Source organism: Drosophila busckii, chromosome 3L (assembly GCF_011750605.1).
Source record: "Drosophila busckii strain San Diego stock center, stock number 13000-0081.31 chromosome 3L, ASM1175060v1, whole genome shotgun sequence".
NCBI classification, from domain to species: Eukaryota; Metazoa; Arthropoda; class Insecta; order Diptera; family Drosophilidae; genus Drosophila; species Drosophila busckii.
The window spans coordinates 8,458,101-8,480,702 of record NC_046606.1 but is presented as its reverse complement, the minus strand read 5'-3'; the positions used below and the strand labels follow the sequence as shown (position 1 = coordinate 8,480,702).

Genomic DNA, 22,602 nt, shown 5'->3' with positions numbered 1-22,602 from the left:
GTTTGTTAGCCAATGCGTTATGTAATATTAACTACTTTGATTACAATTTGGTGGAGAAACTTTAATGTTAAAGCAACAATTTTAGCTATATGCAACTTATATCCAACAGCCATGACAACAATCAGAACTGTGGCGTCTACGATCCGAAGCTAAAGTATCGCTGGTCGGCGCGCTCCTGCCTGGACAAGTTGCGTTTCATCTGCCAGCACAAGATGCCCAAAGTGAGTGCTGCGAATCGCCACAAGATCTACACGCGTTGGAACGCCACCTATCCGAATGCCATGGCCAATGAGGTGGTATTGGAGGTAATCGATAGACAGGACAGTGATCGCAGGTAAGCAAAGCAAAAACAAAGCACAGCAACTTAGGCGGACTCGGCTGTGTCTGGCGGCGGTCCCGGCGGCGACGGCGGTCTCCCTCTGGCCGCCTCCTCTGCTGTCAAATAATCATCCCATTTGTTTAAACGCGCCTGCGCCTCAGTGACAGTCTCTTCCATTCTGCAAAGCAATTCACATTAATAAACTCTAGTCCAGCTTTGAAGCTAATATACCGACTCACTTGTATTTGGTTTTGCCATCCCAGTGCTCAGCGCTCAGCTGGCGCTGCCCGAAATAACGTCCCTGCATCATTTGTATAACTAAATCCGCTTCCTCCGGCGTGGACATATTAATTTGTGCTATGCCCTCTGGATGCAGCTGTGAAGCGAATGTCAACCAAGTCAAGTTTATCGTTTAGTTTAGTTGCTCTACTTACATCATAGATCACCACTTTGCGCACCATGCCGCACTTGCCGCACTCCTCACGCAAATTGTTTTGATACTCCAGTATAAGCTCGACTTCCCGTTCAAACAGCTCGGGAGTAAATAGATTTTTGATGATGACTGTCTTTTCATTCTTGGAGCGCTCGCCACGCATCTTGTCCGGTCGCCAATCGAATAGTCTTTGAGATGTAAACAAAATTAGCAATTTATACAAAATGTGATAACCTTGCTTGCATCTCACTTCTCCTTGATCTTCTGCAACTTTTCCTTGTCCTTCTTCTTGCGCTTGGGCTTGAGTGCGGGATTATACTCGCCACGCATTTGAAACTGCGCGCGTTGCACGTGAATCTTATGCCCACGATAGACGTAATCATCCAAGATTTCGAGCGCCAGCTTCACAGACTCCACCTGCAATTAAAAAAGAGATTAAAGTTTAGTATTTCTGCATTACAGATTCCATCGTCGCGTCAAGGCGGAGGGCAGCGCTGAGGAGATGATTATACCCGCGCGTCGTCGTGGACCAAATGCACGCCGTAATCAGCAGCGCAATCGCCAGCAGCCACAGGCTACACATCCCAACGACATCAACTACAACCAGCAGCAGCAGCAGCAGCCGCCACGTCAGCGTCAGCATCAGCGCAAGCGTCCACGTCCCAGCTCCACTGAATCGCCTGCTCCGCTCATCGTTAGCAATGAAGTTGCCAGCACTGCTGGTCAGCCTGCCACGCCCACTGCTCAACAGAATATGACCGCTTACGATCGAAAGCTGCAGCGTCAGCGTGAGAAGGAGCGTCGCCGCCAGCAGCGCAGACGCGAGCGTCAGGAGCGCATGCGCCAGGAGCGAATGGAGCGTCGCCGCAAGCTGCACAAACCAGAGACGCGAGTGCCCAAGCGCGAGCAGCAGCCTGAGAATTTGCTAGCCAAGGCCAGAGCAGAGCAAGAGCAGCAAGAGCAGCAACAGCGCCGTCAGCAGCATGACGAGCAACTGCAGCATGATCAGGCACAGCACGAGCGACAGCGCCAAGAGCAAGAGGAGCAGCGTTTGCAAAGGGAGCGAGACTTGGCAGCGCTGAAGCAGAAACTTGAGGCAGCTGAACATCAACGAGCTGTGGATGCCGAGGCGGAACGTCTGCGTGAACAGCGCTTGGCCAATCAGCGCTGGCAGGAGGCGGAGCAAAAGCGCGCGCATGAGGAGCAGCTGCGCAAGCAGCAGCTGGAACAGGAAGAAATGGATAAACGCAATGCAGCCAAGCGACTGGAGGAGGAACAGCGTTTGCGCAGGGAGCACGAGCAGCGCATGGCTGAGGCCAAGTCGGAGCAAGAGCGTCAGTTGCATGAGGCACAGGAAGCCAAGCGGCGAGAGGAGCAGGCCATACAACAGAAGATGGAGGAACAGGAGCGTCAGCGGCAGCAGCAAATAAAGCTTGAGCAGGAGGAGGAGGAAAAGCGTTTGGAGCTGGTGCGTCTGGAGGCGGCGCGTCGCTTTGAGCAGGTGGAACTGGAGCGATTGCAGGCGGAGAATGAGCGTCGCGAAGCTGTGCAGCGTCAGCGTGAGCAGGAGATTGCGCGGCGAGAGGAGGAGAAACGCAGATTGACTGCCCAAGAGGAGCGACTTCGCCAGGAGCTGGAGGAGGAGGAAAAGGGGCGCACGCGTCAGCTGGAGAACGATATGAAACGCGCCGAGGAGGAGCGCAAGCAGAAGGAGCAAGCGGAAGCCGCTGCTGCCGCCGCCAAGGCCGAGGAGCAAAAGCAAAAGCTTGAGCCCGCCAAGCAGCTGGCCGACGCCAAGGTGGCCGAGACCCTAGCCGAGAAGAAGCGCCAGTATGCCTCACGCATTGCGGCGCTCAGTCCCGAGGATCAGCTCAAGTTCATTGAGATGCGCAAGCGGCGCAAGCAGCTGCGCGAGAAGCAAATGGCCGCCCAGGAAGCCAAGAAACTCAAGCGAATACAGGAGGCCATTCGATTAAATGAGGCGCAGTAAACAATTTCACACACACACACACACGCACACAAGCAAGCAAACAGTAAACATATCGTCAACAATATTGCATTGAATCTGTTTCCAGTTTTTACTTATTTTGTTTTTTTGTTGTTTTATGCTTTTAGAAACAAACACGCAAAAGTATTATTTACATTAAAGAAAGAAATATAAAAGCAAAAACACACACACACACACACAAGAGCAAGAGGAAACAAATTTCAGTAGACGTGCACTTTTTTCAAAATATTTGATATAATAAAAATATTTGCAGTCAAAAGTTCGTAGCGCGCACGCAATTTCAAAATAATGTACAGCTAATAAACATAAACATATAATATATATATATGCGCATATAAGTATATAATATGATATATGATATGAATATAGGCCGCACACAGCCAAAATGTTTCCTTAATAACCAAATTAGCAACTCAACGTGGCTAAAGCTAAAGCGCTTTGGTTTTCGTTTCTTTGTTTCGTATTTTTGTTTAACATTAACTAAAAGCCTTAAACTCATTCGAGCCTGCATGCCCATCTAACTGTCTGTCTGTCTGTCTGTCCTACTCTCAGCCACTTCTCGTTTGGGCCAAGGCAGCAGAACAAATATGATTAACAACAAAATCCTTTTTATAACTATTAAAAACATAAAATGCTGAGCCTTTGCCTTTGGCTAAGCGTAACTACTGTACTAACTAAATAATTAGGTTATCTTATATATATATATTTTATACATTTAATAATTATTGTGTATGTTTAAATGTAAATTTATTGTATTTTTTAATATGTACCTCAAGTGTCAGAGAATATTGTAAAGTCTTTCTCACATCTCGTGTCTCCAACGTGTGTAATATTTACTTTTCATTTGGTTTTTGATTTTTTATATTTTAACAACAACTCCACACTGAGAACAGAAATTTAATTGAACTATTGAAATATTCTGTAGATCGAAAAGCAATTTCTTGTAGCCAAGTAAACGCATTTTAAATACCAACTAAACTAACCAATTTTAATATATATACATGCATTATACATACTATATATAAATATTAAATACGCAAATACTTTGAGAACCGAAATAGTCAGCCAGTACTAAGGTGAATATTATACATAAATAAATCTATCTATGTAAGAACTTTAACTAAACAAATATTACGAGCAGCATAAAATAATAATTATTATAATAATAATAACAATGCCTATGGCAACTTCGATAATATTAATGCAAGCCGTTTGAATTTAGTTAAACAACAACAAAAAAATAAAGTGACATAAATAAAGTTTTAAACAAAACACTGAACAGAGCGTGACTTTTGATTTGCGTATCGAATGGAAGGAATAATAAAAGAGAGAACAATATACACTATCGAACATATATATAACATAGATAGATACACTACCTACAGAAAGTTGAGCATATTACTAGCTGCATTCAACTCTCACTCTCAATTTCTTTCCCACATTTAATAATCAAATTTAAAACAATAAGTTACAGCATAAGGCTTAAGAATCTCAAGTTCAGATTGGCAATGAATCGATAATCGATAAAGTGATATAAAATATGCAACAGGCTGAGTATGGAGAAGCCCAAAACTTATTCTCGTTCTAACATTATAAATAAACAATGCAAATTCTCTCACACACATTTATGTAAACTAGAAGAAGCAGCTGAGCTAAAGAGTCTGTTCAATCAATAGTTGCGAAATAGAGAATTGCAATTGTGATTTTATTCCCGCGCAGCAAAATTCGTAGCTCACCTTTATGTAATCACATAAGCCATCGCCTTTGATTTGCCCATCCGCTTCGGTGTACAGCTTCAGTTTATACTTTTGCGTTTGAGGATCTCGCATGACCATGCCACACTTGCCCATAAGCTCAGCAAACTCATCGATAGTAATATCCAGCGGTAAATTGGTGACATAAACTTTGGTATTCTGCGAGGGATCCAAGTCGAACCATTCTACAAAAAATGAATATAAGTTGCAGTTAAAGTTTAAATAAAGTTTAGGACTCGCTTACTTGGCGGCTCCTGTGCCTTGCGCTTGCCTGTGGCAGCAGCTGGCTGTGCGTCCTTGTCTGCACTCATGGCCGCCTCAGCCTCAGCAGTCATGCGCTTGAGTTCCTCCTCCTTGCGCTTAGTCTCGGCTGCTTCACGTTCTGCCTTCTCGCGCTCGCCCGCGCTTGTGTTGTCAATGAAGCCGTAATTCATTTGATAGCGCGCCATAAAGTTCTCATCGATGTTGGGAAACCAGGCGTGCTTGTCGCCATCCCAAAAGAAGACAGCACCATCTTTGTCTGTATAAGTGCGCTGGCCACGCTCGTCGACGCCGTAGACCACTTGCTCGCCTGCAGCTGCTAGCGGCAGCTGCTGATGCTGCTGCTGCTGCTTGGGCAGCCACTTTTGCTGCTCTGCATCCCATTTGTAGTGCTCCGTTTCCGTCGTTGTAGTGTGCGTCTGCTTGGGCAGCCATTGCTGCGTCTCTGCGCACCATTTGTAATGCTCATTCTCGTAGGGATCAGCCGCAGTTGTTGTCGCCTTAACCGCCGTTTGGGGCAGCCAATGGTTTTGTTTGCTGCACCATTTGTACTGCTGCTTGGTGCTAGGATCTGTGTAGACGGCGACGCCATCGGCCGCATAGCTCACATGCTGTTCATAGTCCGCAAACTCCTGCTGAGCCGACGTAGCAGCTCCCGCTGTTTCACTTGCGCTTTCAGTTTCAGTTTCGGTTTCGGTTTCGGTTGCAGGCTTAGCTTCGACGAGGGCGTCGCTTGCGTCTGCCTGCGGCTGTAAATCGCTTTCGGTTTCCTCGCTCATGCTGTAATTATAGGCGCTGTGAATAGTTGAGAACATAAGTTAGTTATTTGCAGCTAATTTCCAGCTAATTTCATATATATTTCGAGCAGTTTTCGCCCTAATCAGAAAGGCCACGCGAAAATCAACAAAGTAAATTGTCGAAACGTGCGCATAACGTTGACATTGTGAGGCGTGGCCGAACCACACACAAGAAATAAAAATAACATTTTTGCACCTTTTGCATTTGTTTTTCAGCTGCTTTCACTTTGATTGGCATCTGCTGTGTGGGTCAAGCCGAAATGAATAAATATGCCAAGCGAAATCCCACAAGCAGTTCTCGCCCCAAATAAAGTGGAACTCAAATATGCAAAAAGCCATAAATACCCAGCGATTTGTTAAAGGCAACGCACGCATATACCCTACATACGCTTATTTATTCAGAGGTTCTCTCTGCATTAATATGACAGCAGCTGCTGAAGGTCAACACAAATATTTCTATTTATTTTCGGTGGTATTGGCTGCAACCTCAAGGGGCTTCCGCGTGGGCAGCACCTGCAATCGATTGCCAACGTACCAGAGTTCAATCAACTGGCCCAGGAAGGCAACAACTTGACTTGCTGGCCGCTGTCAAAAATAATAGAAGAAGTGAAGTGAGCCAAAGTGAAGTCAATTGATTTGTCAACCTTTTATGAGAGCCTCGAGCTGCTTTGCCAGCTGTCTCTGAAGGCATTTGCGTCAAAATTGAGCAGTTCATTGTACTCTGTTGTTATTTATAACATTTAACTATTGTATTTAAGCCTTTTTTTTTTTTGTATAGACGCTTGTCGATTCGAGTTCAACGTAACGCCAGCCGAGCCGTGTGTAAATTTGCATTCTCCACAAGATTTGCTCAACCAGCCAAAGGGCAGCAGGTGAGGCAGTTAACTGGCACAGAACTGGCGGTCGGCACACATATTGCAAAATAAAAATGCAAAAGGCTCGTGGCATGCAACAACGCTGCATAAATGCAGCCGTGTTGCAATCAACGAGACTAACACAACAAACTCGTTGGACGATACTCATAAATTACACACGGACGAACAGACAGACAGACAGTTTTCGAGTGCATATAGTTGTTATATTTGCAGCTTATATATAGATGCATGTCCATTAGTGTGTGTGTTTGTGTGTTTGCCTGCGCCTTCGTGTCAGACAGCATATGGGCGCAGCTGTCATATGATATAGCAAGTATTTTGTATATGAACTATAGATCATAGCTACTAAAATTGAGATAAGTTTATACATAAACAACAATTCTATAAGCTGCAAAATTCAAGCGAATTTTATAAACTAAATATTAAGCTATATGCGTGTAAAGAATACACAAACTATTCTGTAATCTAAAGTATTATTATTAAGATTAGCTAAAGTTTATTGTGCATGAGCAAAGCCAAGATAATATTTAGGTAGGGAGCAGCAGTTTCTATTATTTTATAATATATTTTTTTATAAATTGCATTTTTCATACATAATATAAAATGAATATTAAATAAACTAAAATAATAAACGTTCGTTTTAGCCCCACAGATTGCATGCCCTTAAAAGTAGGCAACATTTTTTTTAACTGACCCTTCAATATTTTCATTTGCTGTAGTTTTAAACTTAAAAAGCTCCAAGTCTTTAATGTATTTTATAAGCTCAATTAAAAATTCTTTAGTTCGCTTTGCTAAGCACACTTTAATTTCACTACTTGTAGTATAAGTTTGTATATTATCTGGTTTATTGAGTGGAAACTTTGATGGCATTTTGCAGCTGTTTATATAGAGCACATTTGAATCGCCTTTGTGCTGACGTGACGTGCAGGGACACGTATCAAAGTTCAGAGGTTGGTAAACGCACAATAATTGCATAAGAATTGAAAATCCAGCTTGGTTTTTAATTGACGCAAATTGTCTGCGAATATTTGCAAGTGTGGGTTAGAATGTCATTTAACGAGACCTTGTTACGAACACGTGAGGTGTTCAAGTTTAATTTCGTTTATTCATTTTCTTTTGCAACGAATCCATTAAGTTTTAGTGCGAAAAAAAGCGTATGCATAATTAGAATAAATTTTAGTTACTGGCGGCGGCGGCGGCGAATAGAAAGAAATTCGCAAAAATTCCATTATGCAAATGTCAACAGGTCAGCCACAGTGGGTAAGTCGCAATATTTTATGTTATTTTTAACGTTTACATTTGAAGATTTGCGCACATTACTCACAAATGCCATTAATACTTGTATATTTGAGGCCAAACCAAGAGGCGCGCACTCTCGCTCACTCTCTCGCACATTGAATAACTTAACTTACGCGACTCACAATTGTGGCAACAGCAACTTGGCCTGGCCTGCCCTGGCTGGGGTGACTCACTGAGCTCTGAGCGGCGTAAAGGTCTAATGAGCCAGCCAGCCAAGCCAAGCCAATCCAGCAAGTGAGCCAACCAGGCGAACAGCGCAACAAATACAAATTTTATAGCATATTTATGGGGGCAAGTCAACTAGGCGCTTGCTAGCAATCGTCTGCATGTGTGTGTGTGTGTGTGTGGGAGGGTGGGCGTGTATTCATGCCTGTGTGTATGTATTGAACTCCTGGCTAGCGCTAGCCTGACTTTCTAGCCAGCAACTTTTTTGTTAGCTTGACCAGTACGCGCTCAAACGTTCAACTGACCACAAGTACCGTTAGCTCGACGCTGGTTACTAACTAAACAAAAGTTTTAAGTGCTGCTATATTAATGACAATATCAGCCGACTGCGGCACGCCACTTCGTGTGTCTCCGCAAGCAAACAGAGCATTGCGTTCTGAAATTTTTTAATGAGTTATAAAGCCGGCGGCAATGCCGAAATCAATAAAAAGTGTCCAAGAGTCAATTAGCAAATAGTTATTTTTATAACAATGGATATACCCAGCACGGGCGCCATATTTACGCTGGGCAAATCCCACTTGGCAGAGAATACGCAAAGCTATTTCTATATAAAAAACGATCCGGTTAAACGCTTGATATCCGGTCCACATCAGAGTGCCGTTATATGTGGTAAATTACAAAGCACACACACTAAGAGTAAAGTAAAGGAACAAGTAGAAGACAGTACAAAACACAAATGACCCCAATGCAAAGCACAGAGGCTAACAAGCCCAGTCTGACAGCCAGCCAGCCAGACGGTCGGTCGGTCTGCTAGTCTGTCTTTATATTAACTTCCCTTCATGCATATTAGAGAGCTCCTTTTGCTTAGCTTACAAGTGTGGATGCGTCTGTTGGCATATCAAGTGTCGAGCCACATTGCATGTTGCCTGCAATTTTCATTAAATAATAAACACACACCGCACACTTTCACTTTTATGTTAACCCCAACACACAACAATAACAACTTATATACTTTAGAATTTAATTTACAAGAATTCTAGTATTACACCTGAGTGGATAACATAGCTTAACTTATATAAGTAAGAGTTAAAATCGCTGACCAAGCACAACGAATCACGACAAATTGCCTTTCAAAAAATTCAGCAGCTAATGAGGTCAGTCAAGCTAAGCTGGGGGGCAGCTCCAAGCTGTAACTACAACTGGCACAGTGGAAAATATGGGACACACTCACGAAGCGAATGTGCAAGTAATAAATAGTGAAACAGAAACCAAAAACCAGAAACACAAAAAACTGTAACCGAAACAAATTCGGCAGGCGCAGCAGAATGTAACCGACAATGTGAGACTCTGTAGATCAGGTCTAGAACTAATTCATTCATTTAAAATGTACACATAGCTGGTTTCATGTGTGACTAATGGACTATACTTTATTTTGTATAGAGTTCAAAAAGTCGAAATAAATAAAACGCTAAAGCGTCTGTAATTGAAACGTAAAGCGGGTCAGGTGAAGTCAGTTGAACTTTAGGCAGTTTGGACAGCTATACGCATAAAGTACTGCTTAAGGATTGGCACACACACACACACACACATGGCTAACAGTTGTAATAAACACGCACACAATCAATAAAAGTTTTGTAGAGAAAGAGCAACAAGCAACGACTGTGTGTGCTACGTTTAAAAAGTTAATGTCAAAACCGTTCTTATCAATTACAGAATCAGGACGTCTTTTTGTTTGGGGCGAGAATCATTATGGACAGCTTGGCATTGGCGGGCATGGCAACAAAAATAACAACAACAATGGGAATGGCAATGGGAATGGGAATGGCGATATAGTGAGCAAACCCACTTGCGTCAAGTCATTGAAAACTTTGGGTTTGAAGATATGTGATGCCGCCTATGGCAATAATTGGGCTGTCATTATGACGCGTGAGTAGTTAACTTGGGAACTTTAGAGTGGCAAGCAATTAATTTTCTAACACATGTACAGTCTCCAATGAGGTTTTCTTTACGGGACGCAATATATTTCCGCTGGACACACATGTGGCGCAGCATTTCACCAGCGCTGTGGTGGAGCAGCAGCCATGCGCCATCATACGCAAGCCCTTTCGGCTGGAGGAATTCGATGACTATCTGTCCAAGAACGAGGAGACCGACAACTTTATCACAGTGCAAGCTGGCAATGAACACTTTGTCGTGCTGACCAGTAAGTCATCCAAAGCTCAATCAATCACTTGAACTGTTGCCCAGCAGCCGCTTTTCTTTTTCAGCCACTGGGCGTTTGATTGGCTGCGGCTCGAATGCCAAGCAGCAGCTGGGCGACTTGGAGCCGGACTATGATGGCCATCCCGTCGAAATCGTTTTAGATGCTGCAGTGCAGCAGTTTGCCTGCGGTCCGGAGTCTACTTTGGTGCTTACAGCAAGCGGCAGTTTGTTTCTAACCGGACGCCTTAATGAGTTTGTCTTTGCCAAGTTCACGGAGCTGCAGAAGAATCTCTCGGCAACGGAGCAGATTATCTTTATGCACATCTCGAAGATTAGCGAAATATTTATTGTTACCAATGTGGGCAACATTTATCGCAGCCACGAGTCGCTGCGCAACAAGAGTTTGGTCTTTCAGCGTTTCTACGACTACGATAGCGAGGAGAACGGTCCCATTTGGAAGCTGCTCAAGGGCTTCTCCTTCTACGCAGTGCTTAGCAAGGCCAACAAGTTCTTGACAACCTTCTCTGAGAGCGGTCATCACTTGAAGACCTTTCGTGAGATTTCCAAATTCAAAAATCTGCGTCTGCTGGACATTGCTGTGGGAGATCAGCATATACTGGTGCAGGGCATACCCAGATCCAACCAACTGTCGGCTACAGTGACCGCAGAGCCGCATAGTTATATGAGTCGCAGCTTTGTGCTGCAGCCGAAGGATGCAAATGGCAATGAGCAGCGCAGCGCCAGCGGCAAAAGTCTAACCAAGCAAAAGGCGCTCAAGGAGCTGGAAACTGAGACACATGAGGAACTGCAGGCTATGGGTGGCAGCGTAGCAGCTGCAGCAGGCGCAGGGGTGGCCACGCTGGAGGCTGTCAAGCACATGAGCAATGAGGGACAGCATGAAGAGAAAGTTGAGCCAGCGCATGAGACGACAGATGAAGCCAATGGCAATGTAATCCAAGAGCTGGAAAGCGAGCAAAACTTGCAGCAGCAAGCGGAAAAAGTGGAGCAGACAAAGGAAAATGAACAAGGCGATAACAGCAAAGCGGAGCAGCAGGAAATGGAGCCGCCAAAAGAGGAAGCTGCGTCAGTTGCAGCAGTGAAAAGTCCAAAGAAAGTAACAGAAAATCTAGATATGACATCCACGGCACCACCTGTGGACACACCAGTGAAGCAGCCCACTGACTCAACTGCATTGGAGTCTTTAGCCAAGCTGCCAACTCCGCCTGCACATACGCCCACGCCGCCCACGTCGCCCGCAGAATCTATGAAGTCAAGCAAATCTCACGCGCTGGAGCGAAAAGACAGCCAGGAGACAAAGCTGCGACCACACACGCCCTATCCCGACAGCAGCGCTGCGAGCACGCCGCAAACTGTAAAGCGAACGCCCATACGCAATTTTTCATATGAGGCAGCGATGCTGCATGACGATATCGATCACACCTCGCCGGAATTGGTCAACAGTCTGGATACAGTGGAGGAGAATCCGTTGGGCATACAGATATCCACGCCCACGCCACCCACCGAGGAGGATGAGCAGCTGGCGGTGGAGATAACAACCAAAGAGGATGCCTTGGACAGCAGCAAAGTGATTAACGAAATACGTTTTATTAATAATGGCGTCGATGTCACCGCCAATGTGAAACAGCAAATGCCAGATACGCCGCTGGCTGATTCCATTGAAGAGCTGGAATCGGATGGTGAACAAATGCTGCACGATCTGGAGCAGCATGTGGACAAAATTGTGGACGAACAGCAGGCAGCTGTGGCGAAGGCCAGCATGGGCATGGGTGATAGCATTGAAAATAAACTGCTGGAGACACGCAACTCAATACAGACAACAATGAAGAAGGCAGCCACTGGGGCACGGTCCGCCGTTGAGACAGCTGGTGACCGCATCTCAACTGGTGCTCGTGAGGCGGTAGATGCAGCTGGCAAAGGTGCACAGCGCATGGCAGACGGAGCCAGAGATGCGGTTGATGCTGCGGGCAAGAACGCTCAGCGTTTAGCTAGCGATGCTATGCATTCGATGGAACAGGCGGGCAGCAATGCAGCTAAAGCGGCTGCTAACACAAGAGATTCTATGGGCAAAGCCATGGACACGGTTACCAACAAGATATCCAACGAGGTGCAGGGCGCCAAAGAAAATATTTCATCACTGTTTCAGATTAAGGCAGCTAAGGAGGTGCAGCTGACGACGACGCCATCTACCACACCGGAGGATATGGAGGTGAAGCGTAACAGTGGTTCCGTTGAGGGCGAGGAGGATGAGCGGACCACAGCGTCTGTAAACTCGAATCACAATTCAGCTGGGAACAGCCATCCCTTCGAGCCCGCCAATAGCAATTTCAACGAAGAGGACATGGATCCCCTCGATGCGGTGGTGGAGCGCGGCAAGAAAGCTATGCAGGATGAACTACGGGCCTTGGAAGAACAGCGCTCTCAATCTCACCTTCAGAAGCCGGGACAAAAAGATAAAGAAGGAGCGGAGCAAAGCAAGGGATTTGTCCAGCAAATACTAGATGGCATGCGCCTATCATGCCGTAACGAAAAAGCTGTTCAAATTGAGGGTAAGCTGTATAATTTTATCAATAATAATCGCTTACCAGCGTTTAATTTCTCACCGCCAGATGAGCCACCGCCGCAAACGCAGCCCGCGCAGCCTCCACACTACAGCAAAAACAAAGTTAATAGCGAGCTGAGTTTGCAGAACGGTCACAATGGGGAACAGCAATCGTCCCGTGTATGCACTATCTTATAAGAATCGCACTTTGAGCACAGCAATATCCAGAACTTTTATAAACAATTGCATTTGATTAAAAATAAACTTGCAATTTCAATTTCGGATTAAAGGCAACAATTTTTATTCTACTTGATGACAGTGCATTGTGTTCGGAACTGACTCAGTTTTTGGCTCAATGGAACTAAACACAATTCCAATTTGAATTAAACGATAACAAGCTGTAATGTTTACATGCGAATGGCATTCTGGTTGTCGCTCAATTTAGAGATGGTTCCGAAAGCTTGTTACAGTGTTATGGTAGATAAATAACGCAATTCAAAATACACTGAAGCATGCATATGTTCAAAATTGCATGTTTATTTAAGAGCCTATGAATATTTCTAACATTATTTATTTTAGCTGGTACATGTTAATCAATAATTGCACCTTTGGTACTTAGCTCCAACGGATGAATCCCATCTCTATGTGCACCAGTTCAGAGTGTCTTTTGTACCAGTTCTTTCGCGTCTATTTGGTACGCAAACAGTTAAAGCAAAAAAAAAACATTTTTTACTATTTTTCTACGTTTTGTAAATGAATACACAATAATAGATAATGCTCCAAAGCATAGTTTGAACCAATTTGATAACGTAACCTGTGCTGGACGCCCACCTGCTTGGCCCGCGAAAAATCCAATCACAAAACTGAAAGGCCAGCAGCGCCAGCACAAAATGGAAAGGTAGGTAGGTCAAAGTGTGAGCGCGCGCCCAGTATAAAGAGTGTACATGCCTGAAATAATAAACTCATGCCTAAAAATCATTGGTGTTATTAAACATGTGAAAAATAATGAAAATTCCAATTGGCCCATAACCTCAAAAGAGTTTTTGGTTTTCGCTGCTGTTATAATGTGAGTGCTTATGTGTGTGTGTATATTGCTGCTACGTGTGTGTATTTGTGTGTGTGTGTGTCCGAGTGGCGCGTTGTGAAGACGTCGACGTCGACTGAAAGTGGTTGTCGCTTATAGGCGGTAGAGAGGGGGCGCGCAAAGAAAGAGCAGCAACAAGGTGAGAAGCGCGAGCGCAAACGTGAACGACTAGATCAAATGTGGAAAAACAGCTTTGTAGTGGGTCTTAAACGGGAAAAACTGTAGCTCCCATGAATAGGCGCCAAAATATAGTGGATGCCAAAGGACGCCCTTGTTTGTGTTAAAGAATCAAAAACTTTCGCCTTGATATATAAGAGCAGAAGTCTTTAGCTTTTGATGATAAAAACACATGTAATTCGCGAGAAAGTAACACGCTGTCAGTTAGCCCCAAAAACATGTGCAAGTGTATGTGTGAGTTTGATTGCGTGTAAATGTAAATGTGCGACTGTATTTTGAGTAAGTCTAAACTGGTGTGTGTGTGTGTGTGTGCGAGAGAGTGGGGGGAAACAGAGCGACCAAGCAGCAGCAGCAATTGGAACGTGGAACCTGAACCTGTCGCCACACGTAAAAACCAGAGCCAAAAAAATTTAAATTACATGCATTGAGCGCGTTTTCGAATGCATAATCGTCATCATTTTTTGTTTTAAATATATAATTTATGCTAAACGCTAAACAAACACTCGTTAAAGAGTAGAGTATTAGAACTTTAGCTTCCCAACTTGCCCATGTGCAATGGGATCTCTATCCAATTAAATGAATACTTTAGCTGTTATTATAATTTCTTCACATTTCTCGGTTAGTTTGGGAATTCCTCACATATTTTTGCATACCTAAAAAGCAAAAAACATGTAAAGATGCCGACAACTATGCTCAGCTCTCTATTGGAGCTGAGCGAGTGACTTTTGGTGTGACTCACAGTGACATTAATATAAACAGTTATAATAAAAAAAGCATAAATAAAAACAGGTGGCACAGTAAAAAAAAAATAATTAATTGATATTTAAGGTCTGCACAAACAACATACATAAACGTTTCTATTGTCTTCCTAAATACTGCTATTGATCGCCGTTGGGTCACTGCTCAGTCACAGCTTTGCTCATCTCTCATTTACTCTGTTTCGTTACGCAGGCACCAACAACAACAGCAACAAAAACAACGACAATAGGCAACAGATGTAACCACAACCAGGCCAGCCAGCATGTCGTGGCATTTGTGAGCAGAGAGCGCGCCAAAAACTTTTCAGCCCAAGTTTCTTATTATTTAACCAACGCCTCCCGCACTGCATCAAACCGGCCTCGTTACCCGCCCCCGCCCAGTACTCACGTCCAGTAGTTTACGTTAAAGGCAGCCGATGATGCATATCAAGAGTTTGCCGCACGCACATCAGGCTGCCGCGGCAATGAGCAACTGTGACATTGTCATTGTTGCAGCGCAACCGCAGACCACCAGTGCCAGCAACAACAACAATGATACGGTCACACAAGCCAGCCATGCGGCTGCTGTGGCGCACGCACAACATCAACAGCAGCAGCAGCAACAACAACAACAACAGCAGCAGCAACAACAGCAACAACAGCAACAGCAGCAGCAGCAGCAACAACAACAACAGCAGCAGCAGCAGCAGCAGCAACAACAACAACAGCAGCAGCAACATAATCAACAGCAACAACAACAGCCGCCCCCGCCCACAGAAATAACACTGCCGTTCAATATGCATTTGAGCGGCATTACTGCGGAGGCGCACAGTGCCGCTCAAGCGGCCGCTATGGCAGCTGCGCAGGCCGCGGCAGCGCAAGCAGCCGCAGCAGATCAACAGCCGCCAGCGGGAGCACCGCCACCAACATCGCATGCGCTGGCCCATTTGGTGGCCACTGCAACGCATAGTCCGACAACGCTTAGCGCTGAGGGCCACTATGTGAGCAATGGTCATAACGATCATGTCAACGAGGGCAACGGGTCGAGCAGCAGCGGTGGTGGTGGTGGCGGCGGCGGTGGAGGACGTGACCAGGAGAAGCCGTTTCATTGCACGGTTTGCGACAGACGCTTTCGCCAGCTTAGCACGCTGACGAATCACGTGAAGATCCATACCGGCGAGAAGCCCTACAAATGCAACGTTTGTGATAAGACTTTCCGTCAATCGTCCACGCTGACCAACCATCTGAAGATTCACACCGGTGAAAAGCCGTACAATTGCAACTTTTGTCCCAAGCATTTCCGTCAGCTAAGCACCTTGGCCAATCATGTGAAGATCCACACGGGTGAGCGCATAGTTTTTGAGTTTTCATCAAATTTGTTTAGCTTGTAACTAATCCGAGCCTCTTTTGCAGGTGAAAAGCCGTTCGAGTGCGTCATATGCAAGAAACAATTCCGGCAATCCAGCACGCTCAACAATCACATAAAGATCCATGTCATGGACAAGGTCTACGTTCCTGTGAAGATCAAAACGGAGGAGGACGAGGGGTGACTAGGACGAATGGCGTTGGCGCAACATCATCAACATCTTCATCAGCAGCAGCAGCAACACCATCAGCAATCGTCAACGCCATCGCAGCAGCAACAACCACAACAACATCAGCAACAACCACACCACCACATCGAGCATCAGCACCAGCGAGGAGTTACTATAACAACGCTTCCATCTACTACAACAGTAGCCCAGCATCAGCAGCAGCAACAGCAGCAGCATCTGTCGCATGGCAATGGCAGCTCGCCGCATCCTCATTTCAATGTGGCCGCTTTGAGTGATCTGTCCAACGCCATGCAGCTGGGTGCTGTCACAGCGGATGGCAACTTCGTAACCATGGGCGGTGTTGTAGTGGGACGCATACAACATCCGAGAAGCGAGGAACTGCAACAGCTAGGCGTCATTAAGGTGGAGTCGCCAACGAATGGTGTTGCAGGCGGCACAACGGCCTCGCAGCGCGATGGATGAGTCAGTGAGTTGCTCCGCGAGTACCAAGTGGTGCTCAAGGAGCCAGTGAACGCGCATAGTGAACATGACGATGCGGCGCTGATGCAGCAGGAACAACAACAGCAGCAACAGCGTCGGCGTCGTCGACGATTCCACTAAATAACAGTGCAAATGCTGTTCGCCGCATTGGGTTGTTGCTGCAGTTATGTTGTGTACGCTTACGTTGTTGTTAGTTGTTTAATTGTAGCGAAACATTGTTGTTGTTATTAAGGCTTAAATGTGTACTAAGGAATTATCAGGCTTATAACGATACTCGCTTTGATTTCAAGTTTGCTTCCTTTTCAAATTAATTGAAAACGAAAAACCGAAAACATTGCTTTGAGATTTGTTTTAGTAATTGTATTTGAGGTATTTTATTCATAAGTATGCGTACTTACCAATTTCATTAACACTAAGCATTTGGCAAATTGGAAATCAAAGTATAAACTATATAAGCCTGACTTAAATATGTAAAACAAGACGCTTCAATAGTAGCTATAGCCGACAGCATCTATCGCTCACGCGTATTCATACACACACACACATACACATTCATATGCGAGAAGAGTCGTCAATAGCCAGAATCCAACACCACAAACCATAAACGAGGCAATAGGTTTACAACACGCTCCTTAAATACCGAATGAACAGAATAAATGTTTAAATGGTAGCGCAAAACTCCTAAAAACTATAAACAAACATTTTATTAAGCTAAAAGTCATTGCGTTTAAGTAGAATGTTGTCAACTGCTTCACAAAGTGCAAACAAACAAACAAGTAAAAGAAAGCATATGTAAGAGGAAACTTTAAAAATGTTTTAATGATTTGTTAATTACTATACGAAATGTAAGGATTTTCAATTTAAAATTGTTCTTTAGCATTTAAAACTTTAAGAGATTGTTGTAAATTGTTTAGTGCGAAAGTTAATTCAGCTGCATTCACTGAGACTCTTGACATAGTCAAAGTTGCCGTTTATTTAATTTACTTACAAAATATATATATACCTATTATATATATTTTTTTAAATATATGAAAAATTGTATAACACTTTGTAAATGCCGAAAATTTTGTGAACCGCAAGACAACAAAAACATAACTTAATCTGTGCGTTTTATCTACGCTGCAAGGTTCACATCCATTTCAATTGTTTTTAACCTTAGCCTAATTATTTAAATTCTGTCTAAGTCCACACACACATACACAAAAACGAAATTGAAATTACCTTAAGTGGCAGCAACAGCAACCTTATTATATAATTATAAATACTATAGACATTAGTTTGTGGCTCTTTAAAGTGAGTTTGTTAATTTTAAATATATATTATACATAACATTTTAGTCGTTTTAGGTTTTAATTTACAAATTGGCACAATTTTAAAAGCAGCAACTACATTTAAGTAATAGCCTTCGTTTTAATGTTCATGGAGTAAAAACAAAAAAGAAAACCACAAATTAATGCTAATATTAGACATAATATTAGGCGATTGAAAGCAACAAGATCTGTACAAAGTCCAACTCCAATTTTACATGTAAAAAGTGTGACATCCAGAGGAAAACTAAAATATTATTTTCTAAAAATATAAAATTTGCTCATTTATTAAGATTTTAATTCTTTCTCATTGTTATCTTACTGTTTTTCGAGTCCAGATGCTGTATTTGCAGTACAGTGTTTAATTTTTAGCCATTTTAAAAAGTTTTTGCAAAAAGTTCCTAAAACATTTTGATAACAATTATGCAAACGCTAGTAATAAAAAATACAATGCAATGTATACGAAGAGGAAATTTCAATATTTAACGACTCGACAAGAAAATGACGAATAACATATTGCATATAAGTATATAAATAATAAATGTTGATAAATGTGTAGTGTTAACAATTGAAAACAAAACCAAGCAGAGCAAAAAATAAAATGTAGTAACGTAATATAAAAAAATGCAGCAAAAAATATTCAAAGCAACGCTTAAAACTTAAATTCAAATTCATTACATTAGCCATGTGCAAAATTCAGGGTGCTTCAGATAAAAAGATTGTGTTTTCGCTGATTCCGAAGACTTCATTGATGAATGGAAAACTGTAATGTTGAAGAAGTGAACTGAGTAGAAAACCAAGTAGCTTAAATTAAAGAAATTTATTGCTGGCTAGATATTCTAAATTATTCTCAAAAATTTTCCGCACCCGCTTTAACCAATAAACATACAACATATTTATAAAAATATATTTTTAAAGAATAATAAGAGTTGTAGTGAGATTAGTATTTAAGCGCATAATTTAAATAGTGGTGTGTACAATTTAAATATAAAACTGCAAAGAATTTAGACATAAAATGAACAAAGACAAGCCCAAGAAAGTAGGAGAAATTAGTTAAAACGGTAATAAAAAGCGAAGCGCAATGCTTAAAAACAAAACTGATTAAATCGTCGCGATTATATTGTATACAGAAATTATACAAATTATATATATGTAAATGTGAATGAAATTGTGTATTAGTTACAAGCGTAATTATAAATATATATATTTGCAAAAGACAAACAAAAGCTACGAAGAATATACAAAATATATATGTATTATTTCATCAATGATTAGTATTCAAGATTCAACTTGCCAACCGAAACCTATCGATTACTTGGTGATAATCGGTCTTGCTGTACTTGTATCGTGAGTCGAACAGCCGCCACAACTTAGCTAGAACAACAGGAGAAATTTAATAGGTTCTTTTTTTTTATTTTATTTATTTCATAAAAAAAAACAAGTATCACAAATGGTTGATCCAAACCGCAAGATAAACCGAATATCAGATAAGGAGATGACGTTTCTAGAGGAATGCGAGACAGAGTTCGCCTCGCGCTACACAGATGCCGATACAGAATTCATAGAGCATTGTGCTAAAACCGTGCCGGAACCGCCAATGATAGAAGACTGGCTCAACGCAAATACAGGTGGAGGCGGTGGAGGTAGAGGTGGATATTTCAGTCCGAATAATCGTTTCAATGGTGGCCAGCGCAGAGGTGGAGATCGTGGCTGGCAAAGACGTGGTGGTGGCCATCACAATCACGACCGCGGCTTTAGAGGTAAATATGTCACAATATTGGACAGTAATAAGACAACGTCTTTATTTCTAGATAATCGTCGACACAGGTATGACCCAATGCAACGTCGAAATCGCGGCGACAATGGTGACTCTTCAGGACGCCAACACGAACGTCACCACGAGAACAATAATCGCAATGAGCCCCCGACGGGGTCACCAATGAAAGTGCGGAGGGATTACGGCAACTTTGTGCCGGCCTCGAAATAATTAGAAGTTCAATTGATTTGTTCCATTTGTTTGTTTCATTGTGCACAATACATACATATATATTACCTAAGCAATGACTGTAAGCTTATAAACTAATGGTAGTGCCTTAGACAGCGGACTCTGATAAATCCTTGTTCTTGTCATCTGCGCTTCCTGCAGTGGACATGCCAACACCCATGGCGCTAAACAGATTGGACACGGGTCCAGCTCCACCCATTTGAGATTTATAGCTGTCCATCATATTACGAAGTGTGTTGACATTGATGTTAATGGGTTCAAAGTCCTCAATGTCATCGAAATCATCATCAGTGGCGCTGCGCTGCGAGCTATTGGCGTCGCTTTTGCCCTGGAACGATTTCCCTACAGCTGTTTGAGCTAGCTCGCGATCCATTTGGTCCATGTATGCTTTTATGTTGCGGTCCAATGGAAATTCCATATCCGCACCGCTGGCGCTGGATAAAGCATCAAAATTACGCTCCAAGTCCTGTTCGTCAGCATAGTCGCTCATCTCCGAGTTGGAATCCCAATTGTCCTCTGGTATAACAAAGTCAAGAAAGTTACGTACATGTGTGCTGTCCGCTTCCTCCGACTGCAGCAGAGGATTACGCTGGCATGCTTTACGCATCGAAGCATTCTTCTTAATCTGGGTGCTCTTCCTGCTAGCTGTCGACGGCATTGGCTCTTCATCATCAGAGTCCAGCTCAGCGCCGACATCATCATGTGTTTCAATGCCCTCAAAGTTGGACTGCCTATCCAGAAATTGCGACAGCTGTTTGGTGAACTCCTCAGCATTTATATCACCCTTGGGATTGTATAGCTTTTGTGGTCCATAACGTTGCTGCAACATGGTGTCCAGCTCCTCGGCGGATATATTAAGCCATTCATCAGAGTCACTGGGTAATAAATTGTTTTCTTCATCGCGCAATTGCTCAGCAGCGTTGCTTTCGCTCGTATGTAACAGCAGCTCCAAGATTTCAGCGCCAACCAGCGGCGCGGTGCGAAAACGTTGTTGATTATTCTTAAAGTATTCCCGGGCAGTGGCTAGCAACTTCTCGTATTCCGCGCTGCCTTCAATATTCTGTTTAAAGTAGCCCTTCGACTGCAAGCTGCGCAAATAGCCACGCCAAGCGGGTGACTGCTGCTCTACTTGTTCCGCAGAGCGCTTGGCCTGACTGGCAAGTATTTCCAGTCCACTAGCCAGCTTAACACCCAAAAGTTGTTCTTTGTAACTCTCGGGATTAGCCACTGCATCGGTTAGTTGCCATCCAAGACGGCGCTCCGGTGTATACTGGTTGTGCATCAGCATGGCATAGAGACAACGCGTAAAGCTTACATTGGTGCGCAGACGTGGGGATTCTGGTGGAAAGTAACGCATGGTACGCAATGCCTTCGAGTCCATGCTGTCGCGGTCGCAGAAAGCACGCACAGCTGAAGCTATCAGTGCTGGTCGGTGCTTGAGTAACTGTGCAGCATTCAGCGGCAATTGCACAATCTGTCGATGTATGGATGCATGTGGTTGTGCGGCTTGGAACTCACGCAAACGAGAATCTATGCACTGCTGTATCTCTCTTGAACAGCGGTAAAGCGTAGGGTTAAGGCGTATGCGCTGTACAGCGCTTGACATGGGCAAACGTGTGTTTGGGCTTGTATTGGTCGAGTTTTGTAGCAGCTGTAGGCTGCCATTGACTATATAGACACGCTGCTCACATGTCTCTGGACTTGCCCAGTCGGGCAGCACATCCGCTGCTTCTATCAGCAGAAATTCGCCATCGGCATCGCAAACGCGTGCTATGCAATCCGTTCGGGTGCGAGTCAATTCGCTAAGCAGATAGACTATGAACCATTCGTCGCCTATATTATCGCCGTAGTGTGTTACGCCATGTAAATGCGGCGGCAGCGTACCTAAATTTAAGCCCATTTAATTAGCTTGAATATAGTTTTATTTTTAGACTATACTTACCCTGCGCTTCTTCGGCCTGGTCCTCATCGTTGGACTCATCATTTAGCAGACGCTCCTGTTCGCTGCCCGTTCGCGGCATCAGTTGAAACTCGTCTTTGTGCCATATGTAACTGCGTTCGGCGACCTTCTCGTTCACAATTGCCATGCATGCAACGCGTACTTGATCCAGTTGTTGACGCACTTGATCTTCATCGCCCTCATTTAGTTTGGGAAAAATATAATACTCTACGTAATCATCTTCACGCACGAATTCCAAGTTGGCACCTGGTAGTTTGCTCATGTCTTTGTTGTCTGTGCTTTGTGTTAGCTTTGGCTCCTTTGTTTTGATTGTCAGTGACTCAGACTACAGTTCAGGAGCGTGTATATCCTGCAGTAATATTTATTCGTTGAAAATTGTACCATCAATGTGGTAAATTCGATTTATGTCTATTAGTAAACAAGCTCTACGTATTTAACAGCAGTTTATATTTAAGTTTTAATTTAATAAATGTGAATTAAAACGTTTTTTTATAGCATGGAAGCTGTTGCTGCCAATTACTATGTTATCGACTTAGATTCGGGGCACTATCGCTACTATCGATGGTGGGAACAATATTTTATCGACCATGCCGCCACAACCTATCGATTCTCATAATTTCGAT

The 22,602-nt window shown here is 43.6% G+C and overlaps 6 protein-coding genes across 9 annotated transcripts in view; 4 read left to right on the top strand and 2 right to left on the bottom strand.

Moving 5' to 3' along the window:
* Nucleotides 1-3,425, top strand: part of LOC108599383 (trichohyalin) — a 37,248-nt gene extending 33,823 nt beyond the window's left edge. For 2 of the 3 annotated variants that reach the window (XM_017986189.2, XM_017986188.2), the window contains 2 exons: nucleotides 86-334; nucleotides 1,215-3,425. In XM_017986189.2, the coding sequence (XP_017841678.1) occupies nucleotides 86-334; nucleotides 1,215-2,742 (1,777 nt within the window). In that variant the 3' untranslated portion in view covers nucleotides 2,743-3,425. The remainder of the gene's footprint in view (nucleotides 1-85; nucleotides 335-1,214) is intronic. The other variant, XM_017986190.2, reaches the window with a different exon arrangement.
* On the bottom strand, nucleotides 270-12,833 carry LOC108599386 (HIV Tat-specific factor 1 homolog). Its single transcript, XM_017986193.1, has 7 exons — nucleotides 12,717-12,833; nucleotides 4,759-5,570; nucleotides 4,497-4,699; nucleotides 1,003-1,169; nucleotides 754-940; nucleotides 559-695; nucleotides 270-497 (listed from the first exon to the last, which is right to left on the bottom strand). Exons 2-7 carry the CDS (start codon nucleotides 5,552-5,554, stop codon nucleotides 365-367), a joined length of 1,623 nt encoding a protein of 540 aa, XP_017841682.1. The 5' UTR covers nucleotides 5,555-5,570; nucleotides 12,717-12,833; the 3' UTR covers nucleotides 270-364.
* LOC108599381 (nucleolar and coiled-body phosphoprotein 1) lies at nucleotides 8,352-12,991 on the top strand. Its single transcript, XM_017986186.1, has 5 exons — nucleotides 8,352-8,580; nucleotides 9,625-9,837; nucleotides 9,899-10,114; nucleotides 10,179-12,680; nucleotides 12,741-12,991. Exons 1-5 carry the CDS (start codon nucleotides 8,442-8,444, stop codon nucleotides 12,869-12,871), a joined length of 3,201 nt encoding a protein of 1,066 aa, XP_017841675.1. The 5' UTR covers nucleotides 8,352-8,441; the 3' UTR covers nucleotides 12,872-12,991.
* Nucleotides 12,992-13,351: 360 nt separating this feature from the next.
* On the top strand, nucleotides 13,352-16,596 carry LOC108599394 (adult enhancer factor 1). 2 transcript variants are annotated; one of them, XM_033293734.1, is made up of 3 exons: nucleotides 13,352-13,571; nucleotides 14,886-16,015; nucleotides 16,093-16,596. In XM_033293734.1, the coding sequence occupies exons 2-3, from the start codon at nucleotides 15,109-15,111 to the stop codon at nucleotides 16,500-16,502; spliced, it is 1,317 nt and encodes a 438-aa protein (XP_033149625.1). In that variant the 5' UTR covers nucleotides 13,352-13,571; nucleotides 14,886-15,108; the 3' UTR covers nucleotides 16,503-16,596. The 2 variants fall into 2 exon arrangements, with proteins under 2 accessions (XP_033149625.1, XP_033149626.1); XM_033293735.1 differs by having other exon boundaries at nucleotides 16,085-16,304.
* Nucleotides 16,597-19,396: 2,800 nt separating this feature from the next.
* On the top strand, nucleotides 19,397-20,071 carry LOC108599391 (RNA guanine-N7 methyltransferase activating subunit). The gene is made up of 2 exons (XM_017986198.1): nucleotides 19,397-19,774; nucleotides 19,826-20,071. Exons 1-2 carry the CDS (start codon nucleotides 19,465-19,467, stop codon nucleotides 19,999-20,001), a joined length of 486 nt encoding a protein of 161 aa, XP_017841687.1. The 5' UTR covers nucleotides 19,397-19,464; the 3' UTR covers nucleotides 20,002-20,071.
* LOC108599385 (protein ecdysoneless) lies at nucleotides 20,005-22,473 on the bottom strand. The gene is made up of 2 exons (XM_017986192.2): nucleotides 21,962-22,473; nucleotides 20,005-21,903 (listed from the first exon to the last, which is right to left on the bottom strand). Exons 1-2 carry the CDS (start codon nucleotides 22,239-22,241, stop codon nucleotides 20,108-20,110), a joined length of 2,076 nt encoding a protein of 691 aa, XP_017841681.1. The 5' UTR covers nucleotides 22,242-22,473; the 3' UTR covers nucleotides 20,005-20,107.
* Nucleotides 22,474-22,602: the final 129 nt, after the last annotated feature.